Source organism: Stenella coeruleoalba, assembly GCF_951394435.1.
Source record: "Stenella coeruleoalba genome assembly, chromosome: 11".
NCBI classification, from domain to species: domain Eukaryota; kingdom Metazoa; phylum Chordata; class Mammalia; order Artiodactyla; family Delphinidae; genus Stenella; species Stenella coeruleoalba.
The window spans coordinates 18,696,744-18,721,984 of NC_137157.1; the positions used below are offsets into that span (position 1 = coordinate 18,696,744).

General features: G+C 39.0%; 1 protein-coding gene across 8 annotated transcripts in view; it reads left to right on the plus strand.

The window, feature by feature from the left end:
* The window catches only part of LOC307194945 (uncharacterized protein C12orf42), a 307,116-nt gene that overhangs the window by 267,085 nt on the left and 14,790 nt on the right, over nucleotides 1-25,241 (plus strand). For 6 of the 8 annotated variants that reach the window (XR_013830674.1, XR_013830675.1, XM_079938427.1 and 3 more), the window contains one exon: nucleotides 22,106-22,201. Coding sequence is in view for 2 of the 8 variants with exons in the window: in XM_079938431.1 (XP_079794557.1) it covers nucleotides 21,525-21,598; nucleotides 22,106-22,201 (170 nt within the window). In the remaining 6 variants the exon portion in view is untranslated. Of the gene's footprint in view, nucleotides 1-21,231; nucleotides 21,599-22,105; nucleotides 22,202-25,241 lie in introns of those variants that run through there. The other 2 variants (XM_079938431.1, XM_079938430.1) reach the window with 1 other exon arrangement.

Below are 25,241 nucleotides of genomic sequence, written 5' to 3' on the forward strand. Positions count from 1 at the left end.
GCTGCTGGACAATCATCGACAGAAAGACACTGGAACTCACCAAAAAAGATACCCCACATCCAAAGACAAAGGAGAAGCCACAATGAGACGGTAGGAGGGGCACAATCACAGTAAAATCAACTCCCATAACTGCTGGGTGGGTGACTCACAGACTGGAGAACAATTATACCACAGAAGTCCACCCACTGGAGTGAAGGTTCTGAGCCCCACATCAGGCTTCCCAACCTGTGGGTCCTGCAATGGGAGGAGGAATTCCTAGAGAATCAGACTTTGAAGCCTAGTGGGATTTGATTGCAGGACTTCGACAGGACTGGGGGAAACAGAGACTCCACACTTGGAGGGCACACACAAAGTAGTGTGTGCATCGGGACCCAGGGGAAGGAGCAGTGACCCCAGGGGAGACAGAACCAGATCTACATGCTAGTGGTGGAGGGTCTCCTGCAGAGGCAGGAGGTGACTGTGGCTCACCGTGGGGACAAGGACATTGGCAGCAGAAGTTCTGGGAAGTACTCCTTGGCATGAGCCCTCCCAGAGTCTGTCATTAGCCCCACCAAAGAGCCCAGGTAGGCTCCAGTGTTGGATTTCCTCAGGCCAAACAACCAACAGGGAGGGAACCCAGCCCTACCCATCAGCAGTCAAGCGGATTAAAGTTTTACTGAGCTCTGCCCACCAGAGCAACAGTTAGCTCTACCTACCACCAGTCCCTCCCATCAGGAAACTTACACAAGCCTCTTAGATAGCCTCATCTACCAGAGGGCAGACATCAGAAGCAAGAAGAATTACAATCCTGCAGCCTGTGGAACAAAAACCACATTCACAGAAAGACAGACAAGATGAAAAGGCAGAGGGCTATGTACCAGATGAAGCAACAAGATAAAACCCCAGAAAAACAACTAAATGAAGTGGAGATAGGCAACCTTCCAGAAAAAGAATTCAGAATAATGATAGTGAAGATTATCCAGGACTTCAGAAAAAGAATGGAGACAAAGATCAAGAAAGATGCAAGAAATGTTTAACACAGACCTAGAAGAACTAAAGAACAAACAAACAGAGATGGACAATACAATAACTGAAAAGAAAACTACACTAGAAAGAATCAGTAGCAGAATAACTGAGGCAGAAGAACGGATAAGTGACCTCGAAGACAGAATGGTGGAATTCACTGCTGTGGAACAGAATAAAGAAAAAAGAATGAAAAGAAATGAAGACAGCCTAAGAGACCTCTGGGACAACATTAAACGCAGCAATATTCGCATTATAGGGGTCCCAGAAGGAGAAGAGAGAGAGAAAGGACCCGAGAAAATATTTGAAGAGATTATAGTCGAAAACTTCCCTATCATGGGAAAGGAAATAGCCATCCGAGTCCGGGAAGTGCAGCGAGTCCCACACAAGATAAACCCAAGGAGAAACATGCCGAGACACATAGTAATCAAATTGGCAAAAATTAAAGACTAAGAAAAATTATTGAAAGCAGCAAGGGAAAAATGACAAATAACATACAAGGGAACTCCCATAAGGTTAACAGCTGATTTCTCAGCAGAAACTCTACAAGCCAGAAGGGAGTGGAATGATGTACTTAAAGTGATGAAAGGGAAGAAGCTACAACCAAGATTACTCTACCCAGCAAGGATCTCATTCAGATTTGATGGAGAAATCAAAAGCTTTACAGACAAGCAAAAGCTAAGAGAATTCAGCACCACCAAACCAGCTCTACAACAAATGCTAAAGGAACTTCTCTAAGTGGGAAACACAAGAGAAGAAAAGGACTTACAAAAACAAACCCAAAACAATTAAGAAAATGGTCATAGGAACATACATATCGATAATTACCTTAAATGTGAATGGATTGAATGATCCAACCAAAAGACACAGATTGGCTGAATGGATACAAAAACAAGACCCCTATATATGCTGTCTACAAGAGACCCACTTCAGATCTAGGGACACATACAGACTGAAAGTGAGGGGATGGAAAAAGGTATTCCATGCAAATGGAAATCAAAAGAGAGTTGGAGTAGCAATACTCATATCTGATAAAATAAACTTTAAAGAATGTTAAAAGAGACAAGGCAGGACACTACATAATGATCAAGGGATCAATCCAAGAAGATACAACAATTATAAATATATATGCAGCCAACATAGGAGCACCTCAATACATAAGACAACTGCTAAGAGCTATAAATGAGGAAATCGACAGTAACAGAATAATAGTGGGGGACTTTAACACCTCACTTACAGCAATGGACAGATCATCCAAAATGAAAATAAATAAGGAAACAGAAACTTTAAATGACACAATAGACCAGATAGATTTAATTGGTATTTATAGGATATTCCATCCAAAAACAGCAGTCTACACTTTTTTCTCAAGTGCACATGGAACATTCTCCAGGATATATCATATCTTGGGTCACAAACCAAGCCTCAGTAAATTTAAGAAAATTGAAATCATATCAAGCATCTTTTCTGACCACAACATTATGAGATTAGAAGTGAATTACAGGGAAAAAAACGTAAAAAACACAAACACATGGAGGCTAAACAATACGTTACTATATAACCAAGAGATCACTGAAGAAATCAAAGAGGAAATCAGAAAATACCTAGAGACATATGACAATGAAAACACGATGATCCAAAACCTATGGGGTGCAGCAAAAGCAGTTCTAAGAGGGAAGTTTATAGCTCTACAAACCTACTTCAAGACACAAGAAAAATCTCAAACAAACAATCTAACCTTACACCTAAAGGAACTAGAGAAAGAGGAACAAACAAAACCCAAAGTTAGCAGAAAGAAAGAAATCATAAAGAGCAGAGCAGAAATAAATGAAAGAGAAATGAAGAAAACAATAGGAAAGATCAATAAAACTAAGAGCTGGTTCTTTGAGAAGAGAAACAAAATTGATAAACCATTACCCAGACTCATCAAGAAAAATAGGGAGAGGACTCAAATCAATAAAATTAGAAATGAAAAAGGAGACGTTACAACAGACACCGCAGAAACACAAAGCATCCTAAGAGACTACTACAAGCAACTCTATGCCAATAATATGGACAACCTGGAAGAAATGAACAAATTCTTAGAAAGGTATAACCTTCCAAGACTGAGCCAGGAAGAAATAGAAAATATGAACAGACCAATCACAAGTAATGAAATTGAAACTGTGATTGAAAATCTTCCAACAAACAAAAGTCCAGGACCAGATGGCTTCACAGGTGAATTCCATCAAATATGTAGACAAGAGCTGACACCCATCCATCTCAAACTCTTCCAAAAAATTGCAGAGAAAGGAACACTCCCAAACTCATCCTATGAGGCCACCATTACCCTGATACCAAAACCAGACAAAGATACTACAAACAAAGAAAATTACAGACCAATATCACTGATGAATATAGATGCAAAAATCCTCAAGAAAATACTAGCAAACAGAATCCAACAACACATTAAAAGGATCATGCACCATGATCAAGTGGGATTTATCCCAGGGATGCAAGGATTCTTCAATATACACAAATCAATCATTGTGATACACCATATTAACAAATTGAAGAAGAAAAACCATATGATCATCTCAATAGATGCAGAAAAAGCTTTTGACAAAATTCAACAGCCATTTATGATAAAAACTCTTCAGAAAGTGGGCATAGAGGGAAACTACCTCAACATAATAAAGGCCATATATGACAAACCCACAGCAATCATCATTCTCAATGGTGAGAAACTGAAAGCATTTCCTCTAAGATCAGGAACAAGACAAGGATGTACACTCTCACCACTATTTTTCAACATAGTTTTGGAAGTCCTAGCCATGGCAATCAGAGGAGAAAAAGAAATAAAAGGAATACAAATTGGAAAAGAAGAAGTAAAACTGTCACTGTGTGCAGATGACATGATACTATACATAGAGAATCCTAAAAATGCCACCAGAAAACTACTAGAGCTAATCAATGAATCTGGTAAAGTTGCAGGATACAAAATTAATGCACAGAAATCTCTTGCATTCCTATCCACTAATGATGAAAAATCTGAAAGAGAAATTAAAGAAACACTCCCATTTACCATTGCGACAAAAAGAATAAAATACCTAGGAATAAACCTACCTAGGGAGACAAAAGACCTGTATGCAGAAACCTATGACACTGATGAAAGAAATTAAAGATGATACCAACAGATGGAGAGATATACCATGTTCTTGGAAGAATCAATATTGTGAAAATGACTATACTACTCAAAATAATCTACAGATTCAATGCAATCCCTATCGAATTACCCATGGCATTTTTTATGGAACTAGAACAAAAAATCTTAAAATTTGTATGGAGACACAAAGGACCCCGAATAGCCAAAGCAGTCTTGAGGGAAAAAAACGGAGCTGGAGGAATCAGGCTCCCAGACTTCAGACTATACTACAAAGCTACAGTAATCAAGATCATATGGTACTGGCACAAAAAACAGAAACATAGATCAATGGAACAAGATAGAAAGCCCAGAGGTTAACCCACGCACCTATGGTCAACTAATGTGTGACAAAGGAGGCAAGGATATACAATGGAGAAAAGACAGTCTCTTCAATAAGTGGTGCTGGGAAAACTGGGCAGCTACATGTAAAAGAATGAAATTAGAACACTTCCTAACACCATACACAAAAATAAGCTCAAAATGGATTTGAGACCTAAATGTAAGATTGGACACTATAAAACTCTTAGAGGAAAACATAGGACGAACATTCTTTGACATAAATCACAGCAAGATCTTTTTTGATCCACCTCTTAGAGTAATGGAAATAAAAATAAACAAATGGGACCTAATGAAACTAAAAGCTTTTGCACAGCAAAGGAAACAATAAACAAGACGAAAAGACAACCCTCAGAATGGGAGAAAATATTTGCAAACGAACCAGCGGACAAAGAATTAATATCCAAAATATATAAACTGCTCATGCAGCTCAATATTAAAGAAAGAAACAACCCAATCCAAAAATGGGCAGAAGAGCTAAATAGATATTTCTCCAAAGAAGACATACAGATGGCCAAGAAGCACATGAAAAGCTGCTCAACATCACTATTTATTAGAGAAATGCAAATCAAAACTACAATGAGGTATCACCTCACACCAGTTAGAATGGGCATCATCAGAAAGTCTACAATCAACAGATACTGGAGACAGTGTGGAGAAAAGGGAACCCTCTTGCACTGTTGGTGGGAATGTAAATTCATACAGCCACTATGGAGAACAGTATGGAAGTTCCTTAAAAAACTAAAAATAGAATTACCATATGATCCAGCAATCCCACTACTGGGCATATACCCAGAGAAAACCATAATTCAGAAAGACACATGCACCCCAATGTTCATTGCAGCACTATTTACAATAGCCAGGTCATGGAAGCAACCTAAATGCCCATCGACAGATGAATGGATAAAGAAGACGTGGTGCATATATACAGTGGAATATTACTCAGCCATAAAAAGGAACGAAATTGGGTCATTTGTTGAGACGTGGATGGATCTAGAGACTGTCATACAGAGTGAAGTAAGTCAGAAAGAGAAAAACAAATATTGTATATTAACACATATATGTGGAACCTAGAAAAATGGTACAGATGAACCGGTTTGCAGGGCAGAAGTTGAGACACAGATGTAGAGAACAAACGTATGGACACCAAGGGGGGAAAGCTGTGGGGGGTTGGGGATGGTGGTGTGATGAACTGGGTGATTGGGATTGACCTGTATACCCTGATATGTATAAAATTGATGACTAATAACAGCCTGCTATATAAAAAAATAAATAAAATTCAAGAAAAAAACAAAATAATAGGAAACTTTCTTTGGGTTATTTGTATGGAAATATATTAATATAAATGTTTCAGACATTACATGAAATTCCTAAAAATCTTATATGTTCTGGTATAATGTTATAAGTCATGATTCTCGTTATTATTTTAAAATGTATATCTCAGAAATAACTAAATTTCCTTGTCAATTGCATTATTATGAACTTTCATCAAATCTTTAACCATGGTCATTTTTAAGTCTTTTGTCATTTACAGACAGTTCTGGGTGTACTCTGATGCTTTTGCAAAAATGTTCCTATAAAAGGGTTTCATCTTCAAGGAATTCATGGAAAAGACTCTGACAAGTACAGGTTTCTGGTAACTGACTATACTGCTGAAGTGAATGAATAAGCATTTTCAGAACTCTAATGGAAAACTGATGAATTCATAAAAGTGCTAACAAAAGATCAACATGAAAAAAAATTAATTACATGGGACTGAGTGAATTGATGAGAATGATTATAATTTTTGTGACTTCTTGTTTGAATAAAAAAAAAATTCCTTTTCCACCTTCTATCCTTTAGCTCGTTAGCTGAGTGTTTTTTCCATACTGTATCCTTCTATTTTTGTCTTGATTTCTTAAAGGATATTTTATTTCTGAGTTCTAGAATTTAAGTTCCCAGCTTTAAAAATTTTGATATATGTTTTTTTCATATTCTGTGTAACTTTCTTAATGTCTTTTAACTAATTTTTATTTTAAAATTAAAAAAATTTTTTTGACATGAAACATTTTTCTTTTTAATTTGGAAAGGAGTCAGTAAGTGATGTGGATTAGTTTTGATTATAAGGCATTAAGCCCCACAAACTTGATGGGCGCTGAAAGAACAGACATGAATTTTGAGGTCTGCATCTGGCTTCACTAGTTCTTTAATATTCAAAATAGGCTACCTGCTACACTCCTCAGTTCATGTCCTCTTCTTTACAGGCAGGATGATAACAGGTATCACTGCAGCATGATGTCTGTCTGATGCTAAGTGCAAGCTCTCTTCTTCTAAATTGTGTCCAGTACAGGTATCCTGGTATCCTGTAGGATGTCATAACTAATTTTTAAATAATAAGTTGCATTTTGGTCTGTTTGTGGGCATACTTTTCTGGGATGCTTTCATCATCTCTAAAAATATTACCGTGCTCCCTGTTACTTCATTTCTTATTATAACTTCATATGAGATTTGAACTTGATGCTTCTCTGTTGCTCACTTTTATGTGAAATTAGTTTTCCTGACCTTTTAGATTGAGGCAGGATTTAGTAAAGCTTTTCTAATGTCACAAAGCTCCTTTTTCTGTTATTTTTATGTAATGTTTAAAAATATGGCCACTTGCGTCCCAAGATTTCCTGTCTTCCTTTCTCCACTTGGGTGGGAACCTTCTCTTTTTTAATCTTACTTTTCCCTAATTGCTCAATTTTATTCTACTTCTAGTAGTTTCTTCACAGTATGGTTCCTTAATTGGAAGAAAATCCATTTAAGTTTTGAGAGTTCATAAGGATTAAACTGCTTCAACTCTTTCAGTCCTTACTTCGTGCTCCTTGAACTCACTTGGTATTAGAGAGAGAATTCATTCTCAGTTTCATCTGATGTACTCAAATTGACCCACTCTGCTCTCCAGTAAATAACCGTTGGCTCTTTTGGGGTTCCGTTCACCAGTTGACACAACCCTGTGTACTTCCCTCAACTTTCTCCTGCACAGATGCCAATACCATGTGAGTCTCATGGCTGTTGCTGGTTTGTCCCCATGTGCTTATACTAGGGGAGATACCTTGTTGCCTAGTTTTGTGGTAAATGTTGTCCATGGATCTTTGGTTTTGCTATTTAATTGCTGTGTTTGCTTTAATGTGGGGATTCACTAAGATGGAAAGCTACAATGTCACTGTCACTACTATCTTCCTAGAATCTCTAGATTGGACTTTAAAAGAAAAATGACAACTACAACATATGTTTTTTTTTATAATAGATATACCTAAGACATATTTATAAGGAATTTTTTTTAACATAAAAGGATAGAAAAAGATATACCATGCAGTTATAAATCAAAATATAACTGATATAATGATATTACTTTAAATTAAATAACCCTTGAGACAAAAAGCATTATTAGCAAAGAAAACAAAAAAACAAAACAGTATCATTACATAGAAAATATTCACCAGGAATATATAATCAGAAACCTGTATTCTTTTAAGAAAAGAATTCTCAAAAATACAGAGAGTAAAAACTGAATGAATTACAAGGAGAAATTGACCAATATGTAATTTAAATGGGAATTTGTAACATATTACTCCCATATACAAAGCAATGATGAAGTTGATCTGATGAAAATATTGACATATTTAGAATCATGCATAAAACAATTACAAAATACATTTTTTCCCAAAGATACATGGAAATTTACAAAATCAGAGTCTGTTGAAGGTCACAAATGAAAACTCAGTAAATACCAGAACTGAAATTACACAGACTACATTCTTCAACCACAAAGCAAAATAATTAGAAAAAAAGATTATCTCTCTCCCCAGATCTGCATGCTTGGAAATTTTAGAAACACCCATAATGTGTTATGAAACAAGGAAGAAATCTAATGAAAGTTTAAAATATTTAGAACTTGAGAAGGAAAACTTATTTCAAAACTTACAGGATGCAGCTAAAGCTGTAATCTGAAATGCATATATCCAAAAGAAAGAGAAAATTAATGAACTAAGTGTTCAACTCAAGAAGTTAAAAAAGAGAACCACAGAGTGAACTCAAGAAGGAAAAAGAGAATATTTTGACAATAATGCATATTCACAAAATAGAAAAAAAGAGAGTAAGTTTTAAAAAGATAAAAAAGATATTTCTTTGAGGAGAATTATCAAGTGGCCAAAACCTAGCAAGACCATAATTCTTGTAGAGTTCACACAACTCTGCTGCACCTTTTAAAGCTTTTATTTTGTACCTACTGTACAACAATGCAGAAAAATCCATGGCAGTTCTTTGAGACCTTTTGATGCTTTACTTCCCTCAAGGCTGCATTTCTCTTGCACAAAGATTTCCTTACATGAATTTACTTCTTCTGCTATCAGGAAAACAAATATTACATGCATAACACATGACAAGTTTTAGAAAGAAAGTGCAGTCAAACATAACATGGGACAGTCCAGTTTCTGGTTAATAATAAGTTATTCTCTAATGGATTCTTGGTTCTACAAATGCATTCACAAGTCAATGCCCTTAAGTAGCAAGTTCCCCTAGTATTTTTAAGCTATAGTTCAATTTTTAAAACTTTTGAGGAATACAACTTGTCTAGAAAATAAACTACTCTTCTATAAACTGTACACGCAGTAGTAATTCAAATGCTGAAATCCTATCCCTGCAGCTTTTCTTCTTAAAGCCATGGACAGATGCACTTGCATGATCGTCCGCCTAAGTGCTTTCTTCAGTTTTGAGCTCTGTGGACCTCGCTCTTTTCATCTTCGTCCTGGTTTGGGACACATCTTCCTCTTTTCTGAAGCCGCTCTTAACCTGTGGTATAGTCAGCCAGGGAGCAGGGGGAGTAGTTGCATCTGCTGAGTACAGTCTCGAAGGTGGTAACTTTCAACCATTTTTCATGGCCGTACGTGAGTCTGATGACTGTGGTGTGGAGACCTGGAGGACGCGGTGTGAAGGCAGGGGGCATCCTGCAGCATGTGATGCGACATCGGTGCCAGGCTGTGATGCTTGCTTTGATATTTGCTGACACAGATACACTCTTACGTGTTTAAACATATTGACTCATTTAATCCTCACAATATTACAAGAGTGATTCTCTTATTATCCCATCTTACAACTTGTTCAAGGTCACAAAGCTACTAAGCATCAGAGCCAGGATTGGCACACAAGCAGTCTGTGTTCTCAAACCCACTGGCCAAAAGGCAGAGTCTATTCCATGCTCCACTAACCAGAGTTGCAGGTCCTACAGCCAAGCCGGGTGTTAGAAACTGGTTACCCTTAACTAGACATCTAAGGTCCACCTTGAGCTCCATTGTCTAGAGCTGAGTCAAGTGTTTCTCAGGGTCCAACCCCATGACATCTCCCAGTGGGAGGTTGTGTGTCCTCTTATTTATCCATGTATGCCCTCCCCTATCAGGTCAGCCCAGGAACACGATGATTCTGTCTTTTCAGTGCTGGGGAAAGTCAGCTCACTCCTGTGCACCTTGCCATGCTCTGTATCACCAGGGACCAATACTGTGCTGACACCCAGCAGGGCTCAGTAAAGATCTTCTGATGAATGAATGAATGAGTTGACAGGGTCCCAGTGTGCTAGGCACTGTGCTTTGGGGAGTGATAAAGATTGTAAAGATTAGTAAGACCCCACCTGTCTCCTTCAAGAGCTCATATTCTAGTGAGGAGCTTTTGAAAGTTCATCATCCTCTCAAACTACTGCAGGACATGGATTTTGAGATCAGATCTGATTCACCTGACTGGCTGTGTGGCCTCTGACAAGTTATTTTACTCCTTTTATTCTCCATTTATTCATCTGTAGAATCGGTAGGATACTGTGACCTGCCTCATAGATGTGTTATGAGGATTAAATGAGATAACGCTTGAAAAATTGAGGTGTCCCCAAAGGGAGCTGCCTCTGGTTTTGTTCATTGCTGAGGACCCGCAGGGACACCATGGGAACTCTCTTTGGCTGGCTGGACCCCTGAAGGCAGCAGGCAGTGCATCCCACTCGAGCGTCTGGCAGGTCCACCACCCCCTGTTGTGTGAACCTGGATGCTTGGGGAATAAAACACCCATAATTAAGAATAGAAGTTACCTGTGTTGGGTAACTTCGGGGACATTGTCGTCTGCAATTATTCCTATAGGCTGAAGTTTCTCTGTGTCTCTCCTTTAGGAATTCCTTTGGCTGAAAAAGACAGTGAGCCCATGAACTGTTTCCTTCCAGCGATTGCCAGGACCTTTGCCCCACCTCTTACATTCTGGAAATATTTCTCAGACACCCCTCTCTCCCCAACATCCAGACACCACTCTTCAGCTTGGGAGCAGGGAAGGTCAGGCATTGCTGTCGTCAGTTGCTTGGACTCCTTCAGCGCGAAGCTCACCTGTGGAATGTACAGGGCCGTCCCTGCTCTGGGCTCTGCTTTGACACAGGGAAAAGGTTGGCTAACCCTTCTTTAGCTCTGGAGAGTTCTCCCCATCATCAGAGGCTGCAGGGGGTCTAGCCAAAAGAGGGGATGTGGAGTCAAGTATGTCTGGGGTGGAGCCTAAGCTTGTGACCTCAGACCCATCTCAAGTAAGATACAAGTAAGATAAACTTGTATCTGACTCTATGATCTCCAATTGCCCCTCTTTTTAGCCTCAATTTCCCTATCCCTCTATAAATACTAATATGACAGCTAGAGAGTCTCTGTTCCTTGAACTACAAAAAAAAATTAGCTCAAACATAAAAGTTTCAGATCCTCCCCTGGCTTTCTGAGAATCCCTTAAGATGCTTATTCCTCATGGTCTCATCAGTGAGGTTTCCCTGAATGCCCTTTCTACATTTAAACTTCACCCCCCATGCCCATTTACGCCCATTTTCTTGACCATCTCTCTCTGTTTTCCTTGGGTTCCTGCTGATAGCCAAGCTTCTAGGATTCCAACTTCTATTCCCAGTTGTTTATCAAGATATTCCCCTTTTCCTCCCAAGACAATTTTTGTCCTAAAAGGCATTTTGATGGCCACTGTTTTTAAAATGTACATTTTTATTTCATCACAAGAGAAAACTTTATTCATTGCATGGTGAGGATCAGATAGGCTAATAAAGGTCCAGTACAGTGCCGTGTACCCAGTAGGGAGCAAATAAACATCAACAGGGGAAGTTATGAAGATTAATTGATATATATAAAAGCACTTAAAAACGGTAACACACTGTACATGTGAAGGGTTCTCATTATCAATGCTAGTACCTTAAGTCCTAGTAGATGTTATACTATTCAGACCATGTTCAAAAGTAGCTGGGACAGTACATGGTCAAGTTCCTATTTCTTTGTTTGAGAAACCTTTCCTTTCTAAAGAAGGTAGAGTAGGAGGTATAACACAAACTAAAGTCAAATCCTTGAGCTCAGCACAAAGACTGCACATATCAGGACAGGAAGAAAATACAGGTTTCACGTAAGACGTCGTTATGAAACTTTTAGAGGACAACAGTGTAGAAGTTAACTTCACTAAGTCCCTCCTTCGAATGGCTGCCGCTGATGTGGAAGAGTATGTGATGAAACAACCAGAGGCAGAATTCCAGGACCCAACTGAAAAGGCAGGAGCACCTAAACAAAGTCCCAGTAAGATCCCAGCGGAGATCAATACCAGAGTGAGATTTCTGCAAGCAGTCAAGGATATCCCTAGTACAATTAAAGAACTCTTTGATGCAGTGAGTAATGTCTTCAAGAAATACTAATACCAGAACCACATAGCACTTGAGTGCCAAAAATAAAGAATTTTTAAAGTATTCCGAAAGTTTCAGACATACTCTGAAAAGCTGTTTTGAAATGGCAGGGCAATCAATGCATTCCTAAGTGCCAACCGACTAAATCATCAAACCAACTTGGTGTTTCAGACCTTCAAACCTGCCCTCAAGGCTGGACACGTTAAGAGATGTGCTTCTCAGTGGCAGCGTTGAACTACCTTTATCTGTAAATTTTCAAGTTTGACTGTATAAATTATGAGTCTCTCCTGCAGGGATCTAACCCAGGATGTTGAGTGGTATTATTGCTACTTTGTGTTTTTGTAAAATGTCTCTTAATCACAATCTCACACTGAAGATTTTATTTGCTATTATCATTTATTTAAGACTTATAAGCCAAAAAATTTACGGTCTAATGTCTCATATAACATGCCTTAAAAGAATTGTAAATATTGGTATTTGTTTCTGACATTTTAACTTGGAAGCGATGTGCTGCCGATGATGTATTTAACAATATTTGGTGGCAAATACTCAATAGTTTACATCTGTTTTAAAAAAGCAGAACACTCTGTGAATACTATGGATTAAGGGATATGTTCTAAGCATGGACTACAATGTGGAAAGAGCTGGGGCTTGAAGGTCTATAAAGGGGGATTGGAGGCTTAGAGCAGAGACACTAGTCAGCCATCATAAAGCCCAGGTGCCATGGACAAATCAAAGGTTGCAGAGAACCCTGGAGGCTCGGTGTGCCGGCTTGGTGAGTTTGAAGCCAGGTGTCTGGTGATGGGCTTAGGTTTGCCTTTGTCTGAAAGAAAAGAACGCAGACTGGTTAAGAGGCGAACGAACTGGAATTTGCTGATACCTGTGTAACTGGGTTTCACCACCTCTAACCACAATGACCTTCAAGAATATAGTGGTTAGGCATCCCTGGTGGCGCAGTGGTTGGGAATCCGCCTGCCAATGCAGGGGACGCAGGTTCGTGCCCCGGTCCGGGAGGATCCCACATGCCGCGGAGCGGCCGGGCCCATGGGCCACGGCTTCTGAGCCTGCGCGTCTGGAGCCTGTGCTCCGCAGTGGGAGAGACCGCGATGGTGAGAGGCCCGCACAAAAAAAAAAAAAAAAAAAAGAGAAAAAAGAATATAGTGGTTACTGCCTCATTTCTGCCCACAAGTTCCTTTTTGACCATCTCTAACCCAGAACCATATAGAAAAGCTATCCTGAGAAGTGTAATTCCGGCTTTGCCAAGTTGATGCAATACAAAACCACCATACTGCATAGTGGACATGTGGTCTTAACCTGATGTGAAGTGCTTACCAAAAATACTATTTTAATCCAGTGGAGGTCATGGTATGGCAGATATCTTTATTTATGTATTCGTTCATTTATTCATTTTGTATTTAATGATAATCTGCTGTGTTCCAAGCACTGTTTTTTTTGGCTAGGGAATAGAGAAAACGATGACCCATGATACTGAGTTAAGTCCTATTTCTACAAAAGTGGGTTAATGGGTACATGCAAAGGGTCTTGGAGGTAGAAAGGGAGAAAGGCAGAATGAATTGTGAAGATGACTCCAGGCATTAGGAATAGCATGTGAGAGAGTGTATTAAATTCAAGGAGCCTAAAGTTCACTGAAGTGTATAGCACATAGAGAGCAATAATGGCAGGAGATATTCAGGAAATGAAAACCAGTAGGATTTAGTGAACGGTAGGAGAAGAGGAGAGGCAAGAGACGAAGCTGCCAGTGTGAGAGATTACATGGTTGGTGATTTCACTAACGTGACATGGAGTACAGAACATGATTTGGGGAGAATATGTTGAATTAGAATCTGTAGATATTGAGGTATTGCAAATCATGGAGGTGGAAGCATCCAGTAAGCAGTTCACAGTGTGGGTCCAGAGACCACCAATCTGTCCTGTTCTTCTCTTTTCTTAGCATTAATTACATTTGCAATTACTCATTCTAGCACCTACCCTCCATGCCAGAATGACGACTCTTTGAGGGCTGGAACCACGTCTTGCTTGTGCTTTGTTGTTACCCTAGCATATCAAGTAGTGAATGGCATGTTGCAGGTGCTTGATAAATATTAGGTTAATGCAACTTAAGAGACCAAGAAAGGGGTGCTTTTGGGAGCACCAAAGAGGGGTCAGAATTTGAGATATGGATCTGAATAGTGCTTGAAGCCATGAAGTAGATGGACTTATTCAGGGATATATACACAGTGATAAAAGAATCCCCAGGGCAGGGCACTCACACTCAAAGGAATGGCAGAGAAGAAAAAGCTGATGAAGGATTCTGAGAAGAAGTGATTAGAGGAAAAGATAACCAAGAAAAAGTTTGAGGTAAAAAGGGCGGAAGGCAGGATGAGTTGTGAAGATGATTCTGGGCATTAGGAATCCATGTAAGCATGGGAGAAAACAGGAAAGACAGCATTTTAAAATATAGCTTGCTGGGACTTCCCTGGCAGAACAGTGGTTAAGACTCTGTGCTCCCAATGCAGGGGGCACGGGTTCGATCCCTGGTCGGGGAACTAAGGTCCCACATGCCGCGCGACCTAAAAAGTGTAAAATAAATAAATAAATATAGCTTGTTATTGGAGTAATGTGATTATCTGCTATAAATCAACATCTACAGGGATGGTGACCCTCTCTCTCACCTAACATCCCTTGAAGACCAGCTTGATTTGCTTTTAGTCTCCTCCTTTTCTCCTTTGGAAAACTCTTGAGCCATATTTCATGAACAGAAACACTATTTATTATTGGCCTCTCGCTTCCCTGAATTATCAACATATTGCATTTCTGTGGCCGTGATGATTGGTTTCTTCCGGGATGGGTACAGTCCATATCTATACCAATTGGATCGTATCTCAGAAGCTTAGGTAGGTGCTCTTGGGAAAAAGTCTTGCCTTTCCTACTGCATGTGAAGGCGAGATGTGTGGAAAAGAGAAGAAAGGAGAGACAGGAAAACCAGGGCCTGGTGACCTTTGAGCCCCTAACTGTGGTGTGTCTAAAGCAAGCCCTGTTTCTTTTCTGTGAGCTGGTAAACCTCTTTGCATCTTTATCTCAAAGACTCTTAAACTGACATTCTAAGAAGTTAAATATGAATCCTTTATAAAATTAAGCACACCTACATTGAGATATATTTGATTTTTGTAAAAGTAGGGAAAATTTTTCATTTACCTCAACCCCAGATCATGACCCTAACTATGCAGAAGCTGATGTTCTATAGGGAATATTGTCGCAGCTTGAACAAAAACCTTAGTGGGTGTAACATGACTTTCTTTCTAAATAGCAACCAGCCCCGCTGAGTCAATGTTGACCTATGTAACTCTTTCCTGGAAGGCAAGAAAATCTGAAGGTTGACTGGTTTGCTCACTCACCCTGCCTTTTGTTTCCTAACGAACAGGTAATATTAGTCTTTCAGTATGATAACATAAAGCCGACCGATTTGCATCACGGGGTATTGTCCACTCTGTGTGTTTCAGTTTGTTCTCCTCTTATTTAATAGGAGCTGTACTGAAACTGGGTAGTCTCTGTTTGTTCAGCAGCCTCTTATGAGTGCCTGCCTTCTCTCCTGGATTGAGTTGGACCAGGGAAAAGATAGACGCAGGATAATGTGAGGAGGTTTTCTTAGTAACATGGACATTCCCAAACTTTTCACCACTCCAAGGACTTCCAATAGGACCTTTGATATCTTTAGAAATCTAGTCACTCCAGCCTGGAATAGAGTTGATGTCAGTCTCTTGCTTCACTTATGTTGAGCTTCTGGCCCAACTGGTTTTAGTCAACGACGCTCTTTTGCTGTGTCTTTTTTTTTTTTTTTTTTTTTTTTTTTTTGCGGTACACGGGCCTCTCACTGTTGTGGCCTCTCCCGCTGCGGAGCACAGGCTCCAGACGCGCAGGCTCAGCGGCCATGGCTCACGGGCCCAGCCGCTCAGTGGCATATGGGATCCTCCCGGACCGGGGCACGAACCCGTGTCCCCTGCATCGGCAGGCAGACTCTCAACCACTGCGCCACCAGGGAAACCCTTTTGCTGTGTCTTTGAATCATGGTATCATATGATTGTCATCCTTATTTATTCTCTGGTATTCATGCTCGTAAACATTGATAAGCACTCTCTAGGCTCTGCTGTTTCATCACCTGAAAAATGGGAATATTCGTATGTAACTTGCAGGTTTGTTGTGAGGTTGAAATCAGAAAAAAATTATAGAACCTCACTGTCAATCTCCACGAGTATTTACCAGACTGTATCACGCTCCCACAAAGGGCTCCCTTAAGCCCATCCCCCCATCAGCCCCCACCCCAACCTGGTCCTCCCTCCAGTCTGTGCTTATTTTGGTTCAGCACAAGGTATGTTGTGTTTATTTGTAAGTTTTCTGATCATTTTTATCCACTAAACTGTGGACTGTTTTGGAGGCTCCGTTGTCTTCCAACTCTGTATTCCCAAGGGATGAACCATGTCTAGAACATTAGTAGGGGCTCAGTAAGTGCATGTAAAAATGTTAAAAGAGAGAAAAGGAACTAACTTTTTTAAAGTCAGCTTTGTACTGAACACTGTTAGACACTTTCACACACATAATTACATGTAATTCTTTCAATACATCATTTTCACAGATGGAGATATTAAGAGATAAAGAAGTTAAGTGGTTTGTGTAAGATCCCACAACTAGAGGGTGTCAGACCAGAATCCCATTCCATTTATATTTGCCTCCAAAGAGGTTGCCTCAAAGCAGTTGAAAATTCACCTCCTTCATGACTTCCTTAATCTTTGAAATTTTCTAGATCACTCTTACATACTTATGTTTCTCAAAGGGATGAGGAGACCCCTTACATATATCAAAATATGTATATATGTACATCTGAAACATTTATATGTCTGTATGTAAACATTTGTAAGACAATTTGATTTTCAACTTAAAAATGCTGTGTTCATATGGAGCCCTTAAATGAATAATTGCCTTGCCTTGGCTTCAATTATCATTTAGCTATGAAGACTCTGCCAGAAAGAGTTTAAATCAAATTATTTTGGGTACCTTATTGTTTACTTACTGTAATGTCAGGTCATGATGTTTGAATAGTGAGTGTAAAACATCATCATGTTGATTTCTATAGATGTAAATGAACAGTGGTAGTGTATGCTGAAAATTCATTATATAATGGTTAAACATTTGATAAGAAAAACCAACACATTGTTTTAAAATGACAGCGAAGTTGTTTTCTTCTCATAAATACTTCTTATAAATTCTGAATTTACATCTCAAAGGAGTTTTAGGTCTTAAACATAGGATAAAACCCTAAGGAAAGGGCTTCCCTGGTGGCACAGTGGTTGAGAGTCCGCCTGCCGATGCAGGGGACACGGGTTCGCGCCCCGGTCCGGGAGAATCCCACATGCTACGGAGCGGCTGGGCCCGTGAGCCATGGCAGCTGAGCCTGCGCGTCCGAAGCCTGTGCTCCGCAACGGGAGAGGCCACAACAGTGAGAGGCCCGCGTACCGCAAAAACAAAACAAAAAAAACAAACAAAAAAACAAAACCCTAAGGAAAGAATGTACACCATAGCAATTAAAAGAACAGATTTTGAAGTCAGAAAGACCTGGGTTGAAGTGCTCTCTCACCACAAATTACTTGCAGTATGACCTTGGGAATATTACTTAAATTTTTTCAAGGCTCAGTCACCTTATCTATAAGATGGGGCTAATAATAGTGCATGCCAGATAGAATTGTTGGGAGACTGGAATGATGATACACATAAAAGGGCTGAACACAGAGCCTGGAACCCAATGAACACTTAAGAGCTATTAGCTATTTTTCCTCTTTTAAACTGTCTTGTTTAGTTCAGTTATAGCTACATGATCATTTTAACACAAGCTTTACATTTCTAACTGGTATAGTCAAATCCAACTGCTAGAGAGAGATATATACAGGTGGTGAAGAAGCTTGGCCCAGCCGGACTAGAGGCAATCAGGGAAGGTCCCATAGAGAAAGTGATGGGTTAGATTAATCTTAAAGTGGGGGAAACTCATGGGAAAGGAGAAAAGGATTGGGGTGGGTGTCAGGAGGACAAACTGGCCTGGGACTATTCATAGGAAGTGGAGGGTCAGAGTTTCACTTCTGCTTTTCTCATTTCAAACTCATAGCATTCAAACATTTTATCCCTGAATGGAATAATGCATAGTTAATTTTTGGAATTGTACAAGAAATATTGATTTCATAAATTATAGGCTCATAACATAAAATTTTCTTTGACGTAAAGTGAATAGAATATTAGGCAGATTGCTTCACCAGGGCCCAAATTGTTATATGGTGTCTAGAACAAATGAAATGTTTAATTTTTGCTTTACTTTTCAAGCAAGAATGAGTCTGAGAAACTGCAAGTCACCTAGCTCTGTTATGTTGTGTTTCAGTACTTACATTTCTAATATATTTTCTCATTGTCATTTGATTAAATATTAACTCAAAATATCAGCATGATGAGACGGTTGATAACAGTTTTTTTGTGGGTGTAGAAAATGGTACTTGTTACGGTGAAAAAAAGGCTTTAATTTGACCAAATTAAGAAGTCATGACTTGAAATTGCTATCAAATATTGATTTTATAGTTGGTTCTTTTTTAAAGATCATAATTTTTTTGTTTCTTGCAAAGCATAGTTTTACCAAGATAAAATATTAAAGGAACTGAAATAAATTACTGAAAATAGAGCAAAATATGATAGTCTTATCATATTGACTTACCAAAATATGATAGTCTTATCAAACTTAATTCAGTTTTTACAAAATTAACTATGCATAGTAAAACTTGAGCAAACATATTGATGAATGAAAAATATAGACTGAGAAATTTCAGACCCAGAGGATTTTTGTGTTTTCTTACACGTGTAATAATGAGCCTCTGGGCTCACACTGAGTAGGGAAGAAGGTTTTTTAAAACATTGTCTAAGTGGTCATTTTAAGCTCTGCATTTTTATTCTTCTCTGCTTCCTCTTCCCCAGATTCAAAGCCTCCATCTGTTGGGCCCAAAAATGGGTTGTTTACTTTGACTGTATGAACAGATAATCCCTTTCTCCCAGGTCTATGTCTTTAAAGAGATATTAAATCTTTGCACGGTTGAACTACTTTTATGACTTCATTTCCAATAGTTGGAATGTTTAGGTTCCAAGGGTTATATACACACTGTCGACAAACAATGACATCTTTTTAAAAAAATCAGTTTAATTAAATTTGGTCACATATGGTACAGAGTCATGTGGCATAAAATCATTAGAATATACTCTGATATTCTTCCAAATCCTTTAAATCCTGCCCTCTTAACATAGAATTAATTGCTCAAGAGGTAAGTTAATGTATGGCAAATGTTTATCCAGTGAAATTTCCCTCAGTAAAATCACTCCAATTTCCAGTTATGTTCTCTTAAAAGAAACTGACAAACTGATTTCACCTGGTATCGAGCGAGCTGATATCCTCAATCACATGGCATCTTTCTACCTCGGTGTTCTTAAGTGACCATTTCTTCAAGTTACAAGGAATGCTTCCACGTTTTGGCTTTTAGAATATGAGCTTATTTTGGATTTACTTTGACTGACTCTGTAAGCTTGAAATCAAATTGATCATTTTAGAATGGCTCACGGGGATTGGTTAGCAATGGGATTACCGCCGATCATTTCTGTTCTGTCAAAAACATTGCCAAATTAAGTAAACTCTGTCCATTATTTTGGCTGCTTCCTGGACTGATTCCTATCTGTCCCACCTGGATGTCCTTCACTCACATTTTGTCCCATGCGGCTCCTTCAAGATCCAACTCAAAGACCACCACTTTCCCTCTAGTCTCCGAATTGCTCTAGCTGGACTCCTACTGTCTTAAAGAACTTGATCTGGGCAGGTGTTAGGCACTGAGCTGTCAACATACTGCCTGATCCAATAGTTGTTTTTATATGTGCCCTATGTCTCATCTAAATGACTGATTGAGGGCAATGTTTATTTTTATAGATTTCCTTACAGTGGCTTCTATGCATCAAGGCTCAATAAATATTTATGGAACAAATTAGGAATTTGGAGCTCAGTATTTGGCTCTTACAATTACTAATTTTTGCAGTGATTCCAACTTTATGAGAAATAATCAGCTCTGTCAATTTTCAAGTGCTTAGAGTGCTCCCAGCATTTAACTAGGCTCTTAATTCATGCTATCTCATTAACCTTTTATATAACTCTCTACATTAGGGATTGTTTTTGCTCTTTTTTTCACGTGAAAAATGTGAAGCTCAGAAAGGTTAATTAACTTGGCTCTGATCGCTCAGCTACTAGTTGACAGAGTGGAATTCAATGACACATCTTTCTGACTCCATAGCTTGTGCTCTTCTGTGAAGCAATTATGTCCTTGAGAAATTATTATCATTGGACAGGTAAGAACACTGGAGTTAAGAGAGTTTAATAATCTTGCCTAAGGCTATATAACAAATAACCACTGCTGAAATTTCTCTAGTAGGTGGGTGTTCCAATGTCTGTTTCTGATTAATTTTTCTTATCTCAAGGTAATAGTATTAGACGCTTTTTATATTGTTGGAGTAGGGTTCAAGTTTTGAAAAACACACTTTTTATCAATCCTCTGGTATTACTTACACAATTCTATTCATTTCAGACATTTATTGATTACATTTTTCCCTGACATTTGGTGGAAATAGGATAATACAATAATACCACTTTCCTTTTTTTTCTTTTCTTCTGTTTACTGCTTACCATTAAATATGTTCTTTTAAGAGATGAAATAATATATTAACTTCTGAAATCACCTCAAATAAAGACCTACAGAGATGTCCATGTATGTTGGAATGATCGTTGCTTATTTAGCAGGAATATTAGTTTAAAGATGGTGTATCCTGACTCACTGGATAAATCTCTAAAAGTAAATGGAGAGATTGTTAATGACATGCAAGGGGATGGGGAGTGAAGTCAGAAAAGAGAGTGAAAAGTAAATTATGTCCAAGTCAAAAATAAGTTACATTTATAGCCTTGGAGTCAAGGTAACAAAGTAGGACATTTTGTGTGAAGTTATTTGTAGTATAGTTTTACATGTCTGTAGCACCGTTGTTGATCAATTCCGGCTTGACACTAACTTGGGGATTTTTCACTTCTATTTTCTCCTTTCATAGAATGCCAGGCATTGCTTAGGTGAAGAGATATACAGTTGACGCTTGAACAACAGGCATTTAAATTGCACAGGTCCACTTATACATGATTGTTTTTCACTCAAATACTACAGCACTACACGATCCCTGGTGTGTTGAATCTGCTGATGCGGAATGGCAGATGAGGAAGAACCAAATATATGGAGGGCTGACTATAAATTATGCCTGGAATTTGGGCTATTTGGAAGGTTGGTGCCCCTAGCACCCCTCCCTCCCACCCCGAATGTTCAAGGGTCAACTGTACTAGAACTGACAGACAGTTATCAGAGCAAGTCTTCAGGGGCTGAGAATAAACGTATGGGAAGACTCCGGTATAGTCTGTGGGATGAATACCATTCCCACACTTGTCTAAGCGTCTGTACATGAGCCAAGCTACCCATGGACCGAGCCACACTAAGCGATGACCTCAGAGGGGGTGCCGTGCTTCTGGTGTGGGTGCTGGGAGCAGAGTCCTCATCTCCTCAGAGGGCATCAGCTCTTTCCTGGAAGAGCCCTTCTTAGGTTGACATCAGCCCAAACACCCCGCAGGCCAGCGATTGGGTCCCTTGCCTGCTATGAAACTACAACTTTCAAGATCAAAAATTTTAGGTGGCTGAATGTTTCATGTGATAACATCGTAGATGTGATCTACTGGGAATGAGAGCTATGAAGACAATCTGAGCTTAGGTTCTTTCCTCCTCTTGTCTGTTCTGTAGCCCCAGTTCTTACGTTGGCTGCATGTTGGAATCAACTCCGGGAGCTTCAGTGAATACTGATGATTGGGCTGTACCCCCAGAGATTCTGATTTACAGGTATACCTCCTTCATTGTGCTTCACTTTATGGTGCTTCATAGATGCTGAGTTTTTTATAAATGGAAGGTTAGTGGCAACACTGCGTTGAGCAAGTCTATCAGTGCCATTTTTCCAACAGCATTTGCTCACTTCATGTCTGTATGTCCCGTTTTGGTAATTCGAGCAATATTTCAAGCTTTTTCAATATTATTACATTTGTTATGGTGACCTGTGATCAGGGATCCTCGATGTTACCATTGTAATTGTTTGGGGGTGCCATGAACTTCACCCATGTAAGACAGTGAACTTAATCAGTGAATGCTGTGTATGTGCTGACTGCTCCACTGACTGGCCATCTCCCCTCTCTGTCCCTCTCCTTGGGCTCCCCTCTTCCCTGAGACACAACAATATTGAAATCAGGCCAGTGGATAACCCTACAATGGCCTCTAAGTGTTCAAGTGAAAGGAAGAGTCACCCATCTCTCACTTTAAAGCAAAACCTAGAAATGATTAAGCTTAGTGAGGAAGGCATGTTGAAAGCTGACATAAGCCAAAAGCTAGGCCTCTTGCACCAGTTAGCCAAGTTGTGAATGTAAAGAAAATTTCTTGAAGGAAATTAAAAGTGTTCACACGCATGACAAGAGAGTGAAACAACTTCACTGCCGATATGGAGAAAGTTTGAGTGGTCTGGATGGAAGATCAGACCAGCCACAACAGTCCCTTAACTCAAAGACTAATCCAGGGTAAGATCCTAATTCTTTTCAATTCTAGGAAGCCTAAGAGAGGGGAGGAAGCTGTAGAAGAAAAGTTTGAAACCAGCAGAGGTTGGTTCATGAGGTTGAGGGAAAGAAGCCGTCTCCATAACATCAAAGTGCAAGGTGAAGGAGCAAGTGCTGATGTAGAAGCTGCAGCAAGTTATCCGGAAGATCCAGCCAAGATCATTAATGAAGGTGGTCACAATAAATAACAGATTTTCAGTGTAGACAGAACAGCCTTCTGTTGGAGGGAGGTGGCAGCTAAGACTTCCATCACTAGAGAGTAGAAATCATGCCTGGTTTCAAAGCTTCAAAGGACAGGCTGACCCTTTAAGTTGAAACCAGTGTTCATTTACCATTCTGAAAAATCTTAGGGCCCTTAAGAATTACATTAAGTCTACTCTTCCTGTGTTCTATTAATGGAACAACAAAGCCTGAATGGTAGCACATCTATTTACAGCATGGTTTACTGAATATTTTAAGACCATGGTTGAGATCTACTGCTCAGAAAAAAAGATTTCCTTCAAAATATTACTGCTCGTTGACAATACACCTGTCACCCAAGAGCTCTGATGGAGGTGTACAATGAGATGAATGTTGTTTTCATGCCTGCTAATAAAACATCCATTCTGTGTCCCATGGATCAATGAGTAATTTCAAATTTCAAGTCTTATTATTTGCGAAATACATTTTGCAAGGCTATAGGTACCATAGATGGTCATTCCTCTGATGGATCTGGGTAGAGTAAATTAAAAGTCATCTGGAAAGGAAAAAAGTTCACCGTTCTAAATGCCATTAAGAATATCTGTGATTCATGGTAAAAGGTCAAAATATCAACATTAACAGGAGTTTGGAAGAAGTTGATTCCAACCCTCATGGATGACTTTAAGGGGTTCAAGACTTCAGTGTAGGAAGGAACTGCAGATGTGGTAGAAGTAGCAAGAGAACCAGAATTAGAAGTGGAGCCTAAAGATACGACGAATAGCTACAATCTCATGATAAAACTTTAACAGATGAGGAGTTGCTTCTTATGGATGAGCAAAGAAAGTGGTTTCTTGGGATGGAGTCTACTCCTGGTGAAGATGCTGCAAAGATCGTTGAAATGACAACAAAGGATTTAGAATATTACATAAACTTAGTTGATAAAGCAGTGGCAGGGTTTGAGAAGACTCCAATTTTGAAAGAAGTTCTACTGTGAATAAAAAGCTATCAAACAGCACTGCCTGCTACAGAGAAATTGTTCATGGAAGAAGAGTCAACTGATGGGGCAAACTTCATTGTTGTCTTATGTTAAGAAATTGTCACGGCCACCCCAACCATCAGCACCCACCACCCTGATCAGTCAGCAGCCATCAATATAGAAGGGAGACCCTCCACCAGCAAAAAGATTCTGACTCACCGAACGCTCAGATGTTAGCATTTTTTAGCAATGAAGTATTTTTAAATTAAGGTACATACATTTTTTCAACATACTGCTATTGCACACTTAATAGACCACAGTGTAGTATAAACATGACTTTTATATGCATTGGGAAACCCCAAAACTCGTGTGCAATAAAGCAGATATTGCTTTATTGCAGTGATCTGGAAATGAACCCACAGTATCTCTAATTGGAATAAATGTAGCCTATGGAATAGGATTTTTAAAAGCTTCCCAGGTAATTCTGTTGTACAACCAACATTGAAAGCCACTGCTCTAAAGTACCCCTTTCTTGCTCATATAATGTCTTTATTTTACTTCTTTATCTGGCACTGCCATAGGTAACATCCATGTTTCTAACAAAACACTGGTAACTTCACCTTGTCCTCTATAGCTGTGAAAAAGGGACAAGCCTAAGTACTTTCATAGAATTTAATCTAGTGACTGAGAATAATTACCAATATGTTGTTAAGCTTATTGTGGCTAGAGTTTTGCTAACAAAAAGAAACATTTCCTACTTATCAGAAGGGCATGATAAATCATTAAATGTGTAATTATGATATTAATATGCCTTGCAGGCAGATTTTAAAATTGCAGATGGTAGGACACTGAATAAAACAGGGCACTTTTTCCTGAATATCTAATTGGAATTATTTTAATGATTACAAAAGATATTGTGAACATTTTTGCAGAGATTGGGGCATGTACAGCACGGGGACATTTGCCAACTACTTGTCTTTTTAAAAAATTTATTTCCTCATCTTTACTTAATTTCAAATACATAATGTAGTAAGATTTTTCATAACATTCAGAGACTTAATGATTTCCCATTGAAATCCAGAGTTTAATTATGATTATATGCCAGTAAATGACAAGTAGTAAAGTA